The following is an 18,027-nucleotide window of genomic DNA, read 5'->3' on the forward strand; positions in this document are numbered from 1 at the left end:
TTCAATGCGATTGAAGGACACATAATCATTATTCTGATCAGGACTATCTTTATCCATCAATGTATTCGGCGTTGGCTATGGATCAGAACACATACATGAGCAGGCCAGCTCTTAATGCTTGTTGAAACCACACTCTGGCATCTCAACATATTTCATACAGTGGTGTGTGGCATGTCACACTAAGCACATGCTGCAGTGCACTTAGTTGTCGTCTTGAGTTTAAGATCACGCCATATAACAAACCTGCTGGCTGTCGATATTGATCAGCTCTCAAGCGCGCTGCACTTGCTAGGGAATGGGTCCAGACCTGAACCTCTTGTATGATTAACTGCTAATTGCCGTTACATGCCTATCACCCTACCTACATGAAAGACTGCAACATGGTATGCAAGCGCACGCTTACAGAGACTAATGCCCAATGACAGACACCTTTGGGCTCAATCTTACTGGATGAGCGTCGATGACTGCTCCCTTAGCTCCAGAGTCATGCCCTCGTGAGCTACGACTCCAAGGCACATCATGGATCAGGTATCATGATACCAATAAAAGCCTGGTTTTGGTAGCCAACGCAGAGGCGGTCAATGCTACGACATCCGAGCGAGCCGCCATAATACCAACTAACACCCTGGGCTCAAGGATGCTGGCAGCCTTATTCACGACGCTGTACAGAGTACAGAGTATGGTTGACAATCCGATCCATGGACGAGGCAAAGGAACATTAAACGAAAATTTCGCTCTTGGAGCTTCAGCGTCGATCTCGTCGGTCAACAAATTCCCACATCGGGTGCTACAATCTTTACAGAACCCGCAATAGTCCGTCTTAGCTCAGGTCCATCGGACTTTACTATTCTTGTTTTGGTCTTTGAACTCGGCCGATTTTTTTCTTCAATTTTTTTTTTTAGAAAAATATTTTTTAATCACTCATTCGATATGCAAAGATTTGAAGATTCGGGCCTCGGCCTATTGAAGAGGAACATGAAAAAATCCACAGGGTTCATCTCGGCCGCAGATCCACTGTCGGTTGTTTTCGGCCGGTGTTGTGACTCGGAGTCTATTAGAACACCGTATGGGACGATGCAATAAAAGTCTATATCGCTGGTCGCGTGGTAATTGTGAGATTCCCGTTGTCCGGATGCTCCCAGTTTCCCGTGTGCGGTTCCCTAAAGCTCGGCTTTAACTCAGCTTTAACTCAAACCGCATGCTTTTCCCTTAGCTTTTAAGGGATCTCGTCTGCTCGCCTCGTGCCGAACACGTGGGGGTATCTGCTGCGTGACATTTGGCTTGCTTGCGCCGCCGTCATTATCAGCAGTTATAGAAAAATCGTATCATCGTTAATGTATTGTACAACTACTGCAAGACAGAAACGTAACAATAGGGGTTTCGCATTGGTAGGTCAGAAAGTGAAACGTCCATGTTTGTGGTGACAAGTCGATAGTTTTGAGCTTAGAGCAAGCTCTTGTCAGACATATTGGCCAAGTACGTTATCTTAGAGTAACTCGAGATGTCTTAGACGTTGAACCGATATCTTGGAGTACTCTGTCCAAATGACCTCGTTGACTATTGCTAGCTCCACCGCTCCCAGCAATTGTAAAATCCCGTAATCAGTCATGATCAACATTTTTTTTCTTCATCTTTACCGCATAAACTGAGCTCAGCATAGACCCCTACCTAGCTTCATGCTCATGTGAGGCTGGCGGTGAGAGCTAACCTAACCCATCCTACTCTGTACTTCTTGACGTGAATGATGGCGCAGATCTCTAGCTGCGACTTAGACGCATGAGCAAGCACTTTCCAAGTACAGTGTTTGGTAGATATTGTTCAGAACAATGCTCTCTCAAGGGTCAAGTTTCAAACGTGGGATCTATTTCGGTACCTCGAGGGTTTTCGAAACAAAGTCTCTGTTACAGGATTTCGTCCTTACTACGGATAACAGTTTCTTAATTTAACTCTATCTTTAGATGGTACCCGACGCGAATCATCATGAGCGCGTAGAATCGCAGACGTCATCGTGCTATTCGGATACCACCAACACCTTGCGAGACTGGGACCAGGGGGCGTGTTTCTCCAAAAGGTTGGATGAAGCTAATGAACCCTACATACCAGACTAGCTAGACGTCCCCAAATAGCTGTCGAGCTTGTTCGTTGGAGCTCTTTTTCTGAGGGATTGACTTTTTGGAGACGTGGTGCGGTTATTTGATGGCGTTGAGCTTTGGTGGGATGGGAATGCAGATTGGCTCGACGACTTGGTCGATCAGGGGCCATGAAGCTATGATTAGAATTGTAAAAGAGATGGCAAATTCAGGTGCAGCGAACTACACCACACGGCACGTGGTATTGTTTTGATAGTTCCAAGTGGTGATGGCTTCATGAATGGATTCTTTCTATAGGGTAAGCAACTTAGAAGAGGATTTCTTACCTGATCATGTGCCAGTCAGTATTTGATAAATTCTATTTGGTAATAAAGGATATATGTCTGTTTAATTTTCATTGCTATAATGTTCTTCACGAATAGAGTACAGCGCTGGATGGTGAATGCATCATGTTGCGGATTCCAACCTCACATTGTAGTGGTGAGTTACAAAAGATGTCTCATACTCTCACATTGAATAAATCTTGATATCTACATCCTTTGGTTTTCCCACCTCGAAGCTCAAGTAAGTTTGTAGCGTTCGGGGCAACCACTCAAGGAGATATCCACCAAAATTCTCATTCCATGTTTCTTCCTATAACCTCAACCACACCCCTTTTCCTTTTCATTCCTTTTGCGACCGAAATGCACCACCAACGCCATGCCGCTAAATTACAGAGACTGTTGCCTCGTCGCGGTATAGAAAAGCTATGTCAGAAGAAAAATAAAGAAGATTGCTGATTCCCTAGTTCCACCTAACCGCACGAGCTGACCACCAGAGAGGACGATGAGTCTGTACATAGTAGGTAGGCAGTTATGTACTAGCAGCGCAGGTTCTGATGTCTGGTTGATGATGCTATATGTCGTCCATCATTGCAACGCATCGTTCAATCAAGCGGTCCACATATTGGGAGTACCCTTGCCCTTGTTGCTCTTATTCCTGCGCTTGCCCTTTCGAGGACTCTTCACCTGGGGACACTATTCCGAGGAAGAAGCAGGCACTGGGGGCAGCACAGGGGTTTCCTTCTTGCTTGATGCGGCTTTCTTGCTATCCTTTGACTTTTTGGATCGCTTCTCCTTGGCTCGGATAGGCGAGCTTGGGGCCTGAGATGCAGGGGCAGGCGCAGGAGAGGATCTGGGAGGTGACGAGTGAGGAATAGTAGGGATGGGAACAACGCTCTGGCGAAGAGGGGGAAGGGCAGCCTCCTTGACCTTCTTTTGTTTCTTGCTGGATGTAGTAGGTGTAGAAGCGGCCTTGGGAGTTGGAGTTCCTACAGAAGGGAACGCGGGAGGCAGAATAGGGGTCTGCTTCTTGGTAGATACGGAAGCGGGCTCGGAGCCCAGGTCAGGGCTACCGACTCGGTCTGTTTTCTGCTTCTTGGACTTCTTAGCAGCTGACCTAGCCTCCGTCTGGAGTTGCTCGGTGACAGCAGCAGCGTCATCTTCCTCGGAGGCAGCGAGCTTTCGCTTGTTCTTGCGGGTATCCGGGGTTGGCTCCTCTGCGGTTTGGGGGCTAGGGCGCTCGGGAAGAGTCATCTTCTTTTGCTTCTTCTCGGATGTCTCCTTGGATTTGCGCTTCTTTTCCTTCTTTTCCGCCTTAGCTGATACAGCAGGAGCCTCGGCCATCTCTACATCCTCTTCATCATCGACCGTACCCATGGGCTCGTTGACACCGATAGGCTGGTAGCGAGCTTTCAGGCCAGCGGGCTGAGCACGAGGGGCTGGCTTAGGGGCAGGACCAACAGAGCTGTTGGAGCCAAGTTGCGTAATCTTCTTGACCTGCATTATCTGATCAATCGGCTTGGGGGCTATTTCACGTTAGTATTTGCGTATTTGCGATGGCTCGGTACACTTACCAGATCGGTATTGAGTAGCGTCAGAGGAAGGAATCATGATCTGGATGTTGCTCTTGGGAGCAATGCTCTCGAAAGAGAAACCGTAGTCATCGCCTCCATGAGAGAACAGCTTGTTGTTGGCGCTTGACTGGTTCATGGGGATTTCGAGGTTTTGAACAACCGAGATGGGGACGTCAGAAGGAACTGTGAAGTACCAGAACTGCTTGCCCTCGAGGTTGGCCTGGTTGCAGACCTCAGCAACATCCTTGCCGCTTGTGCCATCGTCGCCCTTGCGGAGGACAAAGTCGGGAGCAATAAAGTTGGGGATGGCGACCTGTCCTTCGCGGTCTTCGATGTGCATCGACTCATCGACCATCTCATCGTCAGAATCCTCGTCTTCGCTGGAAGAGCTATCTGACACCTTGGCTTCAGACTTTGCAGCAGGCTTCGTAACAGCCTTGGTGGCGGGCTTGGCAGCTTGTTCTCCCTCGCTTTCGCTTTCGCTAGAGCTATCACTGCTTTCGCTGGAGCTGGCAGATGTAGTGGTAGCAGCAGTGCCATTTACGGCAGGCTTGGGTTTGGACTCAGTTTCGTCCTCGCTCTCGTCCTCGCTAGAAGATGACTCGGGATCGTCCTTCTTTTCAGCGGATGGCTTGGCAGCTAGTTTCTTCGTCTCGTCTTCCTTATCGCTTTCGCTGTCGCTATCCGATTTAGAAGAGCTCGAGCTGCTGTCGGCGTCCTTGGCAAGAGTGGCACCGTTGGTCTTGGTGTTGGCCTTTTCGTCGTCAGATTCGGATTCGCTGCTTGAATCGCTGGAAGATGCGGGCTTTGGGGCAGGCTTCTTCGAAGAGGCCTTGTTGCTGGAAGCTTTGCGCTCGTCGTCACTGTCGGCAATTTCTTCATCCTTGCTGCGACGGCGGGCAGCCTGAGGAGTGGACTTTACAGGAGTAGACTTCGCAGTAAGTCTGTCCAAGAAGCTACCGGCAGCCTCATCGCTGCTGCTATCGCTATCGCTATCGCTTCCGCTTTCTGAGGCTGAGGAGTCGTCATTGTTGTTGGCAAAAATGTTATTTGGGTTGCTCGACTCTTTCTTGACAACTGCAGAGCGGCCAGTAAGTCGGCGGGTGGGCTGCGAATCGGCGGCTAAACCCTTCTTTGTGTTCTCAATATGCTTGCTGAGGGAATGCACCTTGAAAGGTTCCTTGGGCGCCATCTCGGGCGGATTTTTTGATGAAGATTCTTGGTGGTGACGGTGCAATTGGCGGGAGGAAGTTGTTCAGAGCAAAGTTCAGGTTGCTAGAAAATGATTTTTTGGAAGACGCCGCGCTAGTGGGGCAACTTAATATCTACAGCAACGCGCTTGTTCGTGTAAAAATCTGGTGACAGGTACAAAGTGCGCGAACGTGCACAATGAACAAAAGCAAGAGATAATTCTGATAAGAGATTTTTTAAAATTATGAGAAGATACCAATAAGTCCACTGGGGTTTAGAGCATGCAATTCTTTCTAATTGAACGGTAGCTGTAGTCGCCTAGAAAGTCACTGGCCATGTACTAAAAGTACGAGTCAAATTTCCTTATCGATAAGAAAATGTCCATTCACTCTCACCTACCCGCGACAATCACCTCATAGTTTTATACTAAACTTGGAGGTGACAGACATTACAGTGTTATTTCACTAGTTGAACCAGATGATCTCCTGATTTCTTATATATTTCTTTTTCTTTTGCCAAATTTGACCAAGTCTAGTGCCGGCGCGCATAGCAGATATGTCATCAAACAAAAAACGAAGAATTGATGAAAAGCGTAAGTTCTGAGTTGATACTCATTGATGGCTTTCTTTTGTGATTCTAACAAGATGTATCTTAGAGCTAACATTTCATAACAGCAATGAGCGCTTTGAGCGCTCTTCAAGCTCGACGGAGAGAAGCCGCAGCTTTCCCCGTTCAAACGACTCAAGCTGATTCAGAGTCCGATGAGAAGTCAGTGACCACCAGTGTCAACCCCTACCAGCTTCTTCGAAAGGACCGTAGTCAAAGTGCTGCCCCAAAAACTCCCAAGAAGAACGCAGTCAAAGATCAATATCTACCGCGTAGGGCAGAGTCATCAGCCACTCGTTCAAGAGGCGTTGCAATAGCGAAGTATGTGCCTGTCATATTTGGGATCGGGCATTGCTCACCAGTATTCTAGTGGAAATACAGACACCCTCAATACTGAGTTGGCTGGCGCTTCTCAGAAAGCGGTTCGAGAGTCATCATTCCGCCTCTCAAAGCAAAACCACAGAGTCAAGGCAGGGGGTGTTGTGGAATTAAATTTATCAAACAAGGAGGTAAGTGTCACGATCCAAAATAACCAGTATCGTGACTAACTTGGTCAGCGGTTCTTGGTTCTTGGGAGTTTTGGAATTCGGATCATCCAGGGTGAAGTGAGGTTGGCTGGTGCTACTCTCTGCCCTTCGGAAACGATTGAATGGGTTCACGCTCCCCACTGCCACGCAGTTCCCGTGCTGCGGACTAAAGAAGAGACGAGACTGGAACTTCATCCCGATATCAATGCTCGTGGTATACGCCAGCTGGGTCGGCTGTCACCACTATTCAGAAAAATATGGAATGAGTCACCCGAGACAAACTCGTCCAAGACATCGAAAGACTCTACCTTTGAGATTGTAAGTTTTTATGTCTTTAGTGGGATGCCTTACTAATACGTGTTTAGATATATACCCCTGAAGATGCCCCTAAGAAATGCATCATCCAGGAACTGGTCTCACCACCGGAGTGGAACAAGAAGTTGTCTTCGCTTGTAGCGACTAGTCGAAAGAAGCCTTCACTATCAACATTGATATGTGGACCTAAATCGGCTGGGAAGTCTACTTTCTCACGACTGTTCCTGAATGGCCTATTGACAGATCGATCCCAGAAACAGGGCGCTCGCAGTGTTGTGATACTTGACCTCGATCCAGGCCAACCAGAATACGCACCACCGGGGACCTTATCACTCGTTTGTGTAACCAAGCCCAACCTCGGCACGCCATTTACACATCCAAGTCTCAAAAACTCTGCCTTTACTGTTGTCCGCAGCCACTCAATGGCCTCTGCCACTCCAGCTCCAAACCCCGACCTCTACCTGGCTTGTGCGACAGACCTGTTTGATACATACTCGAAGCACTATGCTGGAGCCCCTCTTATTGTCAACACCCCTGGATGGATCCAAGGGACTGGATTAGATCTGCTGTCTAGCTTAATAGAGGAAATCAAGCCCCAGGAGGTTTTGTACATGTCAGAAGCAGGTCCGTCCGAGGCAGTCGATGCTTTGCGTACAGCAACAAAACTGGCGTTCACGGAACTCCCATCTCAGCCATCTGAGTTCACGTCAAGAACAGCAGCGCATCTCAGAGCGATGCAAACCATGTCTTATTTTCACTTGCAAAATACGCCACCAAAGACTTCGAACTTGCTCGATACATCTACGAGGTTAAAGTGGGACGCCTCGCCGCTCTCTTCTAGAGCTCCCTTGCTTGTGCAATACTCTTCGTCGAAACGAGGCGTCTTGGGACTCTTATCCTATGATTACCAATGCTCCCCAGAATTACTGGCTGATACAGTGAATGGGCTGGTATTGGCCGCAGTCGAGATAGAGGATCGCAAAGCATTCTCCAATTTTCCACAAGAGGTAGCACCGCCACCGCTGGTATCAACGAGCCCAGAAAATATCCCGTTCATTCCCAACTATGATGATGTAGCGTTAGATCCCCGCTATTCTCGGACTATTGGGCTAGTGCTTCTACGTGGCATCGACACGAAATCAGAGACACTCCAGCTTGTCACCCCAATCCCGCTTGAAGAATTCAGGAGTATTAAGTCGCAAAGCAGAAGTATCGTGCTTCTTCACGGGAAGTTTGATACCCCAAATTGGGCATACACGGAGGAACTTTATGAGAGAGCGGGGACTGAAGAGGGAAACGACATGGTGCTTGAAGTTACCGAGGAGGACACAGAAGATGATCAGTCAGGAGTTGAGCCAGAAGGGGCTGATGGAGTCAGCGACCTTACAGAAGTCCCTTGGGTTGAAGTCTTGAAAGGAAGCCAAAGACGGCCCGTTGGTTCACAAGTTTGGCGGCCCTTAAGGCATCTTGGGCGTAACAACACGGGAGACTAGTGCTGTGCATAGATCGTCGATGGATGCCACCGAAATTCTTCCACTAGTTATTAGCGACCATTTGACAGATAGAAAAGAGGTGGAGTGGGGACACGGCCCGGCATTTGTTAACATGGCCATGTGGCTTCCTCGGCATTGGAGGAACAATGACGACTTGGCTGAGCTGACCTCCATAGAGACAGTTGGGGAACATGAAGCTTGCCATTGGCTCACGGGGAACATTGTATTGTCAGTGCTGAAACATGATAAAGTGAAGTAAAGGTCGGTGAAGACAGGAATCTTGCAAGTTGATGACAAGACCGTCAAGACGTCCAATATTCGTAATAAGTCTGACCGTCACAAAAACTGAAACGTCAATTCTCGACCCCAGATGTTGAGCTAATGTAACCCTACGAGTATCTTAGCTTGGTTTGAGATCCTGATATTTGACGTGTCATCTTTTTGTTGCTGTCACTCACTACCCACCCAGCAACTTGGTCCAAAGCCATGTGGTCTTGGTCATGGTGGAGAGAACAGAGGAGTGAGGCTGATGCGATCTAGCGTAAAACGGTTACACAGCGGACGCGGGCCATGACCAAAATCAGGCCATGGGGAATTCTAGACCAAGTGCGTAGTCTGTTTATATAGATACGAATATTGATGCTATTCGTGACGAGACCAATGATTATCTGGCTCGTGCCAGCCGAGCAAATTCGCCTACCGTTACCGACGTCGCCTCGACTCTCCTGGTTGTGCTTGTACCCACTCAACCAGGTTCAGACCCATGCTCTACTCGTAGAATGGGACGTTGATGGGAAGAGCTGGAAATTTGAAGAATTGGATATGCATCAACTTACATAAGGTTACCTTTATGCCCCCGCTTACGACCTGACCGATAAATATCGGAAATCGTGGTGCCTTTCGAACGAATGATCTGGGAAGTGAGGAATTCTGTTAAGATCGAGCGTGCGATATATGAGAATAGGCCGGGTTTAATAGCAGTGTCGCTTCGTATTAAACTTTGAATGTTCGCTCCTTCTTTCCAATTCTTCTGAACTGTTTGCAGGGAAAGGGCGACTTGATCAACATCAACTAGGTATGCACCTGCCTCTTGGGTCAACCCCCATTGTAACTGCCATGCAATGGATTCTGCTAGAGGAAGACTGAGAGGCCTCAAGTTCAATGTCTCTCAACCACTTCACACTCGCATTTGACCCATTGCTATCGTCTTGCCCATTCACACAAACCCAAACAAACATACAAAGAACGATGGAAGTCTCCACCACAGCGCCTCCATATTCCGAGCTGTTTACCGGTTTGCGAAAACGGCCTTCTGCATGCGTCCCAGAAAGTTACCAAATCCAATGCGTATCTCCGTGGGCCCTTGCTTTGACTTTGGCATGAAGCGTCTAGGCTTGCACAACGATGCAGAACACCCTCAGCCTTCCACTGGATACAGGTACGACTTCTCGAGACAATAGCGCTTACTAGAGCTGCAGCAGCCCATTGAACTGCGCCTGGGCTACAAGTCCGGGCGTCAATCCCCGTTCCTACAGTAGGGTTTGACCTCTGACGCACAATATTGCACTCACCGGGGCATCGGTTAGAGTCACCGGGTACCTACGATAACCCGCCTCGTGTGCTCGCATGGCGACTATGACCTCGCTTCACATATGTCGTTCGATTTTGCGGCATGCTATGCAAGCTAGGGGCACAGTGGCTGCTGTTTCTGATGCACGTTGAACCGTCCCGCGGGTTAAAACGAAGCATGAGAAACTCGTGGCAAAGACTTCGTCAGTCGATTCTAGAGGTCGAGAAGCGTATATCACCTCACCGCCTGGCGTCTCCTCGTGCGCCACATGCTATAGTGCGACTCTAGATCAGCTCGCTTGCAACGGCGCGTCGTTGCTTGACATTAGTGCGAACTTTGAGCGACACCCCTGTCGCCTGGACTTTTCACTACCCGTTCAAACATCGATCATCGAACATGCCAAAGAACGATATGGACCCAATGGTGGAGAAGACCGTTGAAATTATTCCCTAGACCGAAATGGGTACTGACAAATGTTCATATTGAGAGGACGAATAAATCCTTGAACAGCGATAGTTTCTATACCAAGACTTTCTTGGTACAAGGCTGGTAAGGCTTCTGAATCATTGGCGGCTTGATACGAAGTTGCTCAAGCATGCTCTTACGCGTCCTTGGACGAGTTTGCGAAGAATTGGTGACCGGAAACGGTAGGACTCCCCGCCTGTTCAAAACTACAACGACGCATACGCACGTACACCCATATGCACGGGCGACAACATCAGAACAGATGATCTTGGAGCCCAAATGCCCAAATGGACAAGGATAAAAAGCATACGGGCCCTGTAATGACAGTCAGTTTGTCATGACCGAAGCGGCTCAAAAGAAAATCAGGCGCTGTGGTTGGCGGCTGGAATGCCCTGGCCGGCCGGCGCCGGGTTGTGTGGCGGGGACAGCGCCAACAGAGCTAAGAGAGAGGCCGGGTACGGGGATTGAAGAAGTCGGCATGAGAGACAATGGTGGATCTGTGCAACAAACGACACAAAGAAATCGATGGGAACGCAATGGTTGGCGTGGGTGAAGCTTGGACTATCGACGACTGCTTTAGTCCCTGACGCCAGACAATCTTCTCATGCCAGTGAAAGGACGACGACATGAGCATGGCTGATGATCTCGACATTGGAAAGGACAGAGTCGAGGATATCATCAGTGGTAGGTACTGGGCTTTTTTTTAATCTGTCCACAGAGCTATTGGAATGGGCCAAGAATATCTTTCACGGTAGTCTCACTTGATCGTCTCGCTTATCTCCGTTGATTCCTTTCCGGCCCCATTAACCGCCAGCAACTCCTCGGCTCGAAATTACCAATGGAACCCCCAAGCGATGCCTCTCCTTCTATTCCTTCCGTGTGCCACCCACCACCCAATGGATCTGCAGGCGGGCAAATGCATCTTAGCAACAACGGTCGACTAGGACTTTCCCCACTCGTCCATTGGCATGATTGCCCAGTCTTTTATTGCCAGTATTTACGGCAAGTTCCAGCTGCCTTGCTGCTTGCTGTGGTAACTACCTACTGATCAGTTCTCTCGTGTCGATTCCCTTACGAGACAAACACTTCTGCATTTGTTTTAAAAAGAAACGTCCTAGGACATTCATCCTTGTTTTCATGACTCGGATCTATTCCCAGTTGGCAAATACAACTAATGTATACCACTGAGTTCCAGTCGGTCGGCTCTACCATCTGGCGTCATGGGAGAAGGGGCTCAACGAAAGGAAGCAAGCTATCGATCCGCGTGCACCGAATGTGCTCGTCGCAAGCAAAAAGTAACCAAGCCCTGTGCCAAGCTACCTATAGCTACTACGAGAATATCTTTGGTATCTGATCATTCTGATTACAATGTTTACTAACCCTTTGTGTAGTGCAACCGTGAGTGGCCTTGTAATGGATGCCAGAAACGCAAAGTGGCCGATAAATGCCGCTTCAAAGACACCAACCAGCCTGTGACTGAGAAAGCTGCCATGGAAAGGCAGCGAAAGAATCGAGTCAACATCAAAAGTAGTACCGATTCCATCGATTCCGAGCTCGAGGATCCAGCTAGTGACGGGATTGATGCCTTGGGCTACACGCCCTCCCATCTTCTTTTTAATCTTACATCAAGACACGAGGTTTGTGCACCCAGGTCGTTTCCCAATATTTAACTAACAAGCGTATTTTGAAGACTACGAAACCAATATCGCAGGAGTTTGTAAAAGACCCCAGTAGCTTTCCGCAGCTAGAACGGGCTCTGCAAGCTATCCCTTCAAAGCCGTACACCGGTATGCAATGCGATCAACGATCTTCTGGCTCTAACTGACTAGGACCCTAGATATACTTATCCAGAACTTTCTCAACAGTGTCAATTACCACTACTACATTATTTATCCGCCATCCTTTTTAGAGCAATATCAGCAATGGTGGGCTTCGCGAGTCGAGAATCGACCACTGAGCATTCAATGGACTTGCCTTCTTCTCGCGGTCTGTGCATGTGCATCGCAGTACACCGATGTCGAACTGCAGGGAAAACTCGAAGGTGGCCTTGGTCATCCGATCCAGCGAATTGCCGAACAATACCATGAAGCTGCTCGAGAGCTGGCAAGTGCTGTTCCTCTTGGTCACAGTCATTTCACCAATGTCCAACAACTACTGCATTCCTGTTACTGGTTTAAGTCAGAAGCCCGTTTTGTTGAGTGCTGGCATGTGCTGAATGCTGCTATTCGAGAAGCACAGGAGCTTTGTACGTCTACGCCATCACATACCGCTAATCAATTTTGCTGACACGTATAACAGCCATCCACAAAGAAGCCAAGGCTGGCTCTCTATCTGAATTAGACCTGGAGATGCGACGAAGAATATGGTGCATCCTTGACACTTGGGACTGGTGAGCAGCACCCCATAATACCTTAGTGGCCACAGAATACTAAATTACCCGTACGAAGGCAAATATCTACGCTTTTAGGCAAACCCTTAACCATTGACCGAAACGACTGCGATGTAGGCCCCCCACGACTCGGCTTGGAGGGCTATCAATATTCACCCTTGACCCATATGAAGTTGCAGTCCAGCTTAATTCGGCAGATATCTGGAAGATTTGGACATACCAAGAACATTACGGCCCATGCAGATGTTCAGGAATACCAAAGAATTGTTGAAGCTTGGGTCAATACCTTCCCTCCTCCTCTGAGTGTTCATAACCCAGATAGATCGTTAGACGCATCGTGCCCATGGATCGTTCTACACAGGCACATGATCCGTACCGTCACATTCACAATGCTTCTACAACCCATCCGAGGCTTTCTGACAAGGCCATTTGCTATTCGATCTCTGGAAGCCGAGTTGAAAATACGCAGTGATGGTATAGACTACTGTCTGGAGCTTATGATGTCCTTGCGTGGCTTCTTTGATCATTTGTACCCAAGGGATGCCAAATATCATTTTGTTCTGTTCTGCATCTTCGATATTTCAACCGTACTGTGTTCGGCAGTTCTTCACGATGAACAGCACACGCTCCCTAGGCGGGACGACGTTTACAAAGTTATAGACGAAGCACATGCAATGCTGCAAAACTTCAGAACGGTGACCAAATCAGCCAAGGCATCATATGGGATTTTGACCCGAATCGTCCAACGACTTCCCAGGACAACGCAAACATATGAAACGTTGGGGAAGAGACCAAAGGTGTTGGCACCACAGGTTTCGGAAGTTACTGCATCGCCGCAGACGATCCCTCCCGCCGGCGTCCCGAGCCAGCAGAATTCACCTCCCGCGGCGAATTTTTCACCTTCGCCAATAAATATGCCTACTCCTGGAGTACCATCTCCAGTATACTCCTTAGCCAACGGCCCCCCAATGGCTGGCGGCTTTGCACCTCCTGCAATGTATACCGGCCCTCCGCAATGCGGCGACTGGCAGTCGCAGTTGTACATGCAGGACCCAGCGACGTTTGCGCCCACCCAGTTTACTTCCCAGGGTGCTATATTTGCGAACATTTCGGACGAGGAGCTTGGCGAGCTGGCAAATGTTTGGAACTATCAGTCCCTTGATTTCAGCTTCATAAACTCCTAGACTGTGTTCTCCAAATGACCGACATTTGGGCTACGTGTTGCAGAGTGCTCGTTAATGATGACGAGGAATATGGTATTGCTGACCGCACGCAAAAGCAACGTGAGAGGCCAGGCATCAAGTTGTGTTGACAAGTATGAGGCGAGGAATCAACTTTTCAACGTTCACGAGAGATGAGGAACATATTTACCCAAGAGACGAGAATGGGCAAAACGTATTTACGAGATTATGAGACAAACGAGTGCTATTATAGATTGATAGAAGCGTCTAGATTGTGAATATTATTGCCTAAACAAAATATGACTACTCGATGAAGTCGGCCGTTATATACCAGGGATGGTGATCTACCAATTTGCGTTGGGTCCATAGACAGAAAGGACATCCAAAGTCGTTCTTTGGCAACAGTCTCTAGTATACATAAATAACCCTGGTGTGACATGTCTGTGGCCGAGCAAATCTATAATAGCTAAAAAGAAGAAAGACGAAGGAGAAATTTAATAAAAAAGGAGAAAAAGGAGGAGAAGGATGAAAAAAAGAGAAAGCAAAAAATACAACAGGTTGCTGCTTCATGAACAGCCCAATATAATTTATAACATGGGCCTTATGCCAATGCCTCATATCGTTCTCCTAGCGGCGCTCGAATGGGACACTTGAAACAGTATAGATCATCGGCGTGGGTGAAGTTGAAGAATGGGTCTCCTTGCCAATTGCCGGTGATTTGCGGAAGGTTTTAGGTTTACTGTAATGACTGCTGGCCTCAGGAAGCCTCAAAGTAGATTTGAATGGCTCTCGATTCTTGAAGTGAAGATGATGCGTCCATGGGTGGTTTGGGGGCTTGGGGGTGCTACCCCAAGGACCTGATACGATTGGCTTAGGCCGTGATTGCAAGCCCACAAATCAGCCAGAATTAGGTAGGCAGATAAATACCCAACCCCTCGCAGCATTAGTCAGTTGATTCCTTTGTGTCTCATCTTTCACCCTTCCTTCATGCTCAACACCAACATCGAACGGCTATCCAACCTTTGAAGTCCTGGAACTTCGCCATGAAGCCCGGACATTCAGTCGTTGTACGGTCCTGCTCTGTACCGCCCGCAAACATACGAGATGTGTGTTCTCTTGTTCTACGATGGGCCATTGCTGTCTCAACGAGCCATGGATGAACAGAGAGTTGAGAGTTTTGAATCGAGCCGATAAAGCAGTCGCTTGTCCAAACATTTGGGGTCGTTTCGTATCACAAATGTGCTGAGCATGATGTCCCAATCGTCATGAATGCTATACAAAACATCACCCGATGCCTGATAAGTGGGCTGCTGGTGCTCAACAGCACACAGGAAAACCGAGAGAACAAAAGGGATTCGAGACGCATATAATATGCAAGTGAGGAGAGAAACGAACAAAGGTAAGTTCGAGGCAGTGGCATGAGTTGGAAGGTAAAAGACCGCGACCCTTTCAAACCAGAACGAGCTGCCCAAAACAGGAACGTGTAGTCATATACACGCAGGTAAAGGCAGGGTATATTTCAAACCCTTTTGTGTTTTTTTTTATATCCAATAACCCTTTGCGACCACACCCATTCTTAGGGCGACGACAACTGCAGGCGTTGTCTATTAATATGCAGGTTCCATGTATGTATCCATGGATCAGTGAGCAGAACGTAGGCAAGAACGGGGGCTTCATAGCATATGCTATAGCACATGCTGCATGCGGGTTCCAGAGAGGGAAGCAGGGCAGATGGGGCAGATCAAATACGCCGGGTGAGGGACGAAGGGACTCGGTCGGGCCTGACCTTTGCCGTTCATCGTTGGCCACAATCGACAATTTTGAAAGGAAGAAGTGATTGACGATCTAAGTTGACGATCACTTGACGAACTTGGACCCAGTCCCAGTGAGAGGGAACGGAGGGTTGACGTATTGGACCGTATTCTGGTATCCAGCCATGTCGAATTCCAGGCTTGCAATGGCTTTATCGAGGGATTTGCCGGTACTTTTGTTTCGAGTCGACATGCGAGCAATGATGTTGTCGGAAACATAGTCGTCGACACGGTCTTGCGACATGTACAAGGGCTCTGGGGCGTTGGGGCCGTCCGTGGTTCTATTGGCATCACAACCGTTAGCAACATGCATCACTCGTCATCGCCATCGCCATCGCCCAACAACGAACGTCCGACCCGAACGATACCCAAAAAGCCAGAAACATACCCCGTGACCGAATTCTGTTGGGTAGCGGTGGAAGACATGATTATTGAGGGCGCAGGGCGACGGTCGAGGGATAGAGCGCACGATATCGAATACGTTGGGTGGTTGTGGCAGTGACGACAATGAGCGAACACCAGCGAAGCAGCAATCACGACGGCTGTATCGGACGACCGAGAGTAATAGTGATAGTGTGAGAGAAGGAGACGAGCTGAAGATGCATGGAAGCTCGAAAAGTAGTTTGTTCGTGTGCGAACAAGGAAGTGAGAGAACCAGACGAAAAGGATGGAAGAGAAAGGCGGGATGCAGTGTGGCAGCGGAGACCGACAAGGAAGACTGACAACAGCAGCGTGGGAAGTGATTCCTCCTCTAAGTCGCTTGTTGGTTGGGCAGAGGGAAATCTGGTGCAGAAGAGATGTTGGAGTGAGTATGTATGTTGAATGATGGACAAGAGTAAAAAGAATGGGTGGGAATCTCTGTCTTAATACCTGTGATGAACTGGTCCAGCATCGTGGAGGGAGACCAAGTGACGGAAGGTGCACTACCTAAGATAAGATAAGTTCAGTCAGTACTACTAAAAGTCGAGGCAATGTACGGAATTTAGTTGACTGTTCTTCAACGCGGGCGGGGTCTGGGGGGTTCTGGGGGGTCGTCGCAGATGGAGGGTGTGCAAGTAAACTGGTGGATTACAGAATAACTGCGACTCTGACCCCCTACATTCTGACTCCAACACAAACAAATTGTGGTATTCCTTTCTCTGATTTATTTTCACCCACCTGGCAAGGTCAAGCCAGCGTGCACCCTGGCAATTAAACGTCGGGGAGGGGGTAGTGGTACCCATGAAGGTGAATTGGAGGGCAAATACACCCATACATTGGGAAGTGGCCTGGCTGGCCCCTTCCCTGTCCCTCCACCCGTCTTGCTCAATTATCCCAAAAATACATGCATCATCCCAACGCTAGAAGATGTGCCCCTGCGAGAAGTTGTCCTTTGTGACCGGGAGTCAACAAGACACACCATCCCCTCTGCATCCGTACTGCCCCCAGATGCACAAATTGTCTACAGGGCATTGCAAGACATGGGGTAATCCAGCCTACATCGGACCTCACGCTTGGGCTTTCACCACTGCAGTACCATACTGTCCTTACAGACGAGCAGCACCAGGGCGACGTGACGGCTCCAATCCGGTCCTGGAGGTGTGGATAGGCTGGATCTCAATGGCTAGGTCAAATATCAAGTAAGGTCTGTGAGGTGCAATGCTCCGCGGGCACCGCAGTCTGTCTGGACATTTCTGCTTGCACACTGTAGCATGCCCAGACAAGTCAAGTCCTGCACCCCACACTTCCATTGCAGCGCCCCCGTAGGACTGCTCTGTTCATCCGTGTTTTTCGTTTGCCGCATCGCGAGGTTACATCTATCCGTGGTATGCTTAATTGTTGGCGCAAGAGAAGAATGAGAAAGATGACCGTGCGAATTGAGGGCTTGTTCGGCAGAGTTTGATAGCAGCACACAGCAGGTAGTTCAACACAAGAGCGGCCACTTTGATTCGTGTGTCCATGGATTTGTCAACTCTGTTGGTTGACCTCAGGAATTGACTGACGTAGGTAGCGGGTGACGATAGAGCAGCAGCAGGGTACTGTCAGATTACTCCCCTTTCTTTTTTCTCTTATTCTGTGCTGCTTCGTAAGCATATCTGTGATTAGCAGGCGTGTAGGGCCACAGCAAGATGGAAATTCACAGCATTGCTAATTGCAACGAGCCTATTCGTCTACTAATGGGAATATTCCTTCAAGATCTAAAAGTCAAGAGTAACAGGTCGATCGGCGTTAGTACCCGTGCTCGCTCGTGGGAGCTTCCATGCAAATGCGATGCGGGAGACATGGCGGAGGGCCGCAAACCCAGCATGATGGGTAAACTAGCTGACTAGGTACACCCTAGTAAGGCAAGTCGTTGGCTTAGGGTTGCCTCGACCCCACTACTCCATGGTTCGCCCTACTGTAACGCGGGCAGCTAGGGTAGGTCGCTACTAAGCTACCTGGTCATTATCGACAGGGCTGAAAATGGCGGGGCCGGCCCCTGTTGCACGTACAAATACAGCAGACGAGTGATGGAG

The 18,027-nt window shown here is 48.8% G+C and overlaps 4 protein-coding genes across 4 annotated transcripts, besides 2 other annotated features; 2 read left to right on the forward strand and 2 right to left on the reverse strand.

Moving 5' to 3' along the window:
• Positions 1–875: 875 nt before the first annotated feature.
• Positions 876–918: a repeat region.
• A 2,188-nt stretch (positions 919–3,106) lies between these two features.
• FPSE_07671 (uncharacterized protein) lies at positions 3,107–5,176 on the reverse strand (the record flags this gene model as incomplete). The annotated part of the gene is made up of 2 exons (XM_009260789.1): positions 3,107–3,936; positions 3,985–5,176. 2 exons carry the CDS (start codon positions 5,174–5,176, stop codon positions 3,107–3,109), a joined length of 2,022 nt encoding a protein of 673 aa, XP_009259064.1.
• A 554-nt stretch (positions 5,177–5,730) lies between these two features.
• FPSE_07670 (uncharacterized protein) lies at positions 5,731–8,116 on the forward strand (the record flags this gene model as incomplete). The annotated part of the gene is made up of 5 exons (XM_009260788.1): positions 5,731–5,767; positions 5,850–6,102; positions 6,152–6,290; positions 6,339–6,626; positions 6,674–8,116. The coding sequence occupies 5 exons, from the start codon at positions 5,731–5,733 to the stop codon at positions 8,114–8,116; spliced, it is 2,160 nt and encodes a 719-aa protein (XP_009259063.1).
• A 2,661-nt stretch (positions 8,117–10,777) lies between these two features.
• FPSE_07669 (uncharacterized protein) lies at positions 10,778–13,724 on the forward strand (the record flags this gene model as incomplete). Its single annotated transcript, XM_009260787.1, has 7 exons — positions 10,778–10,835; positions 11,347–11,426; positions 11,543–11,788; positions 11,863–11,938; positions 11,989–12,396; positions 12,450–12,540; positions 12,599–13,724. 7 exons carry the CDS (start codon positions 10,778–10,780, stop codon positions 13,722–13,724), a joined length of 2,085 nt encoding a protein of 694 aa, XP_009259062.1.
• Positions 13,725–14,189: 465 nt separating this feature from the next.
• Positions 14,190–14,270: a repeat region.
• Positions 14,271–15,578: 1,308 nt separating this feature from the next.
• FPSE_07668 (uncharacterized protein) lies at positions 15,579–15,958 on the reverse strand (the record flags this gene model as incomplete). Its single annotated transcript, XM_009260786.1, has 2 exons — positions 15,579–15,813; positions 15,921–15,958. 2 exons carry the CDS (start codon positions 15,956–15,958, stop codon positions 15,579–15,581), a joined length of 273 nt encoding a protein of 90 aa, XP_009259061.1.
• Positions 15,959–18,027: the final 2,069 nt, after the last annotated feature.

The sequence above is a fragment of the Fusarium pseudograminearum genome, chromosome 1, assembly GCF_000303195.2.
Source record: "Fusarium pseudograminearum CS3096 chromosome 1, whole genome shotgun sequence".
Taxonomy (NCBI): domain Eukaryota; kingdom Fungi; phylum Ascomycota; class Sordariomycetes; order Hypocreales; family Nectriaceae; genus Fusarium; species Fusarium pseudograminearum.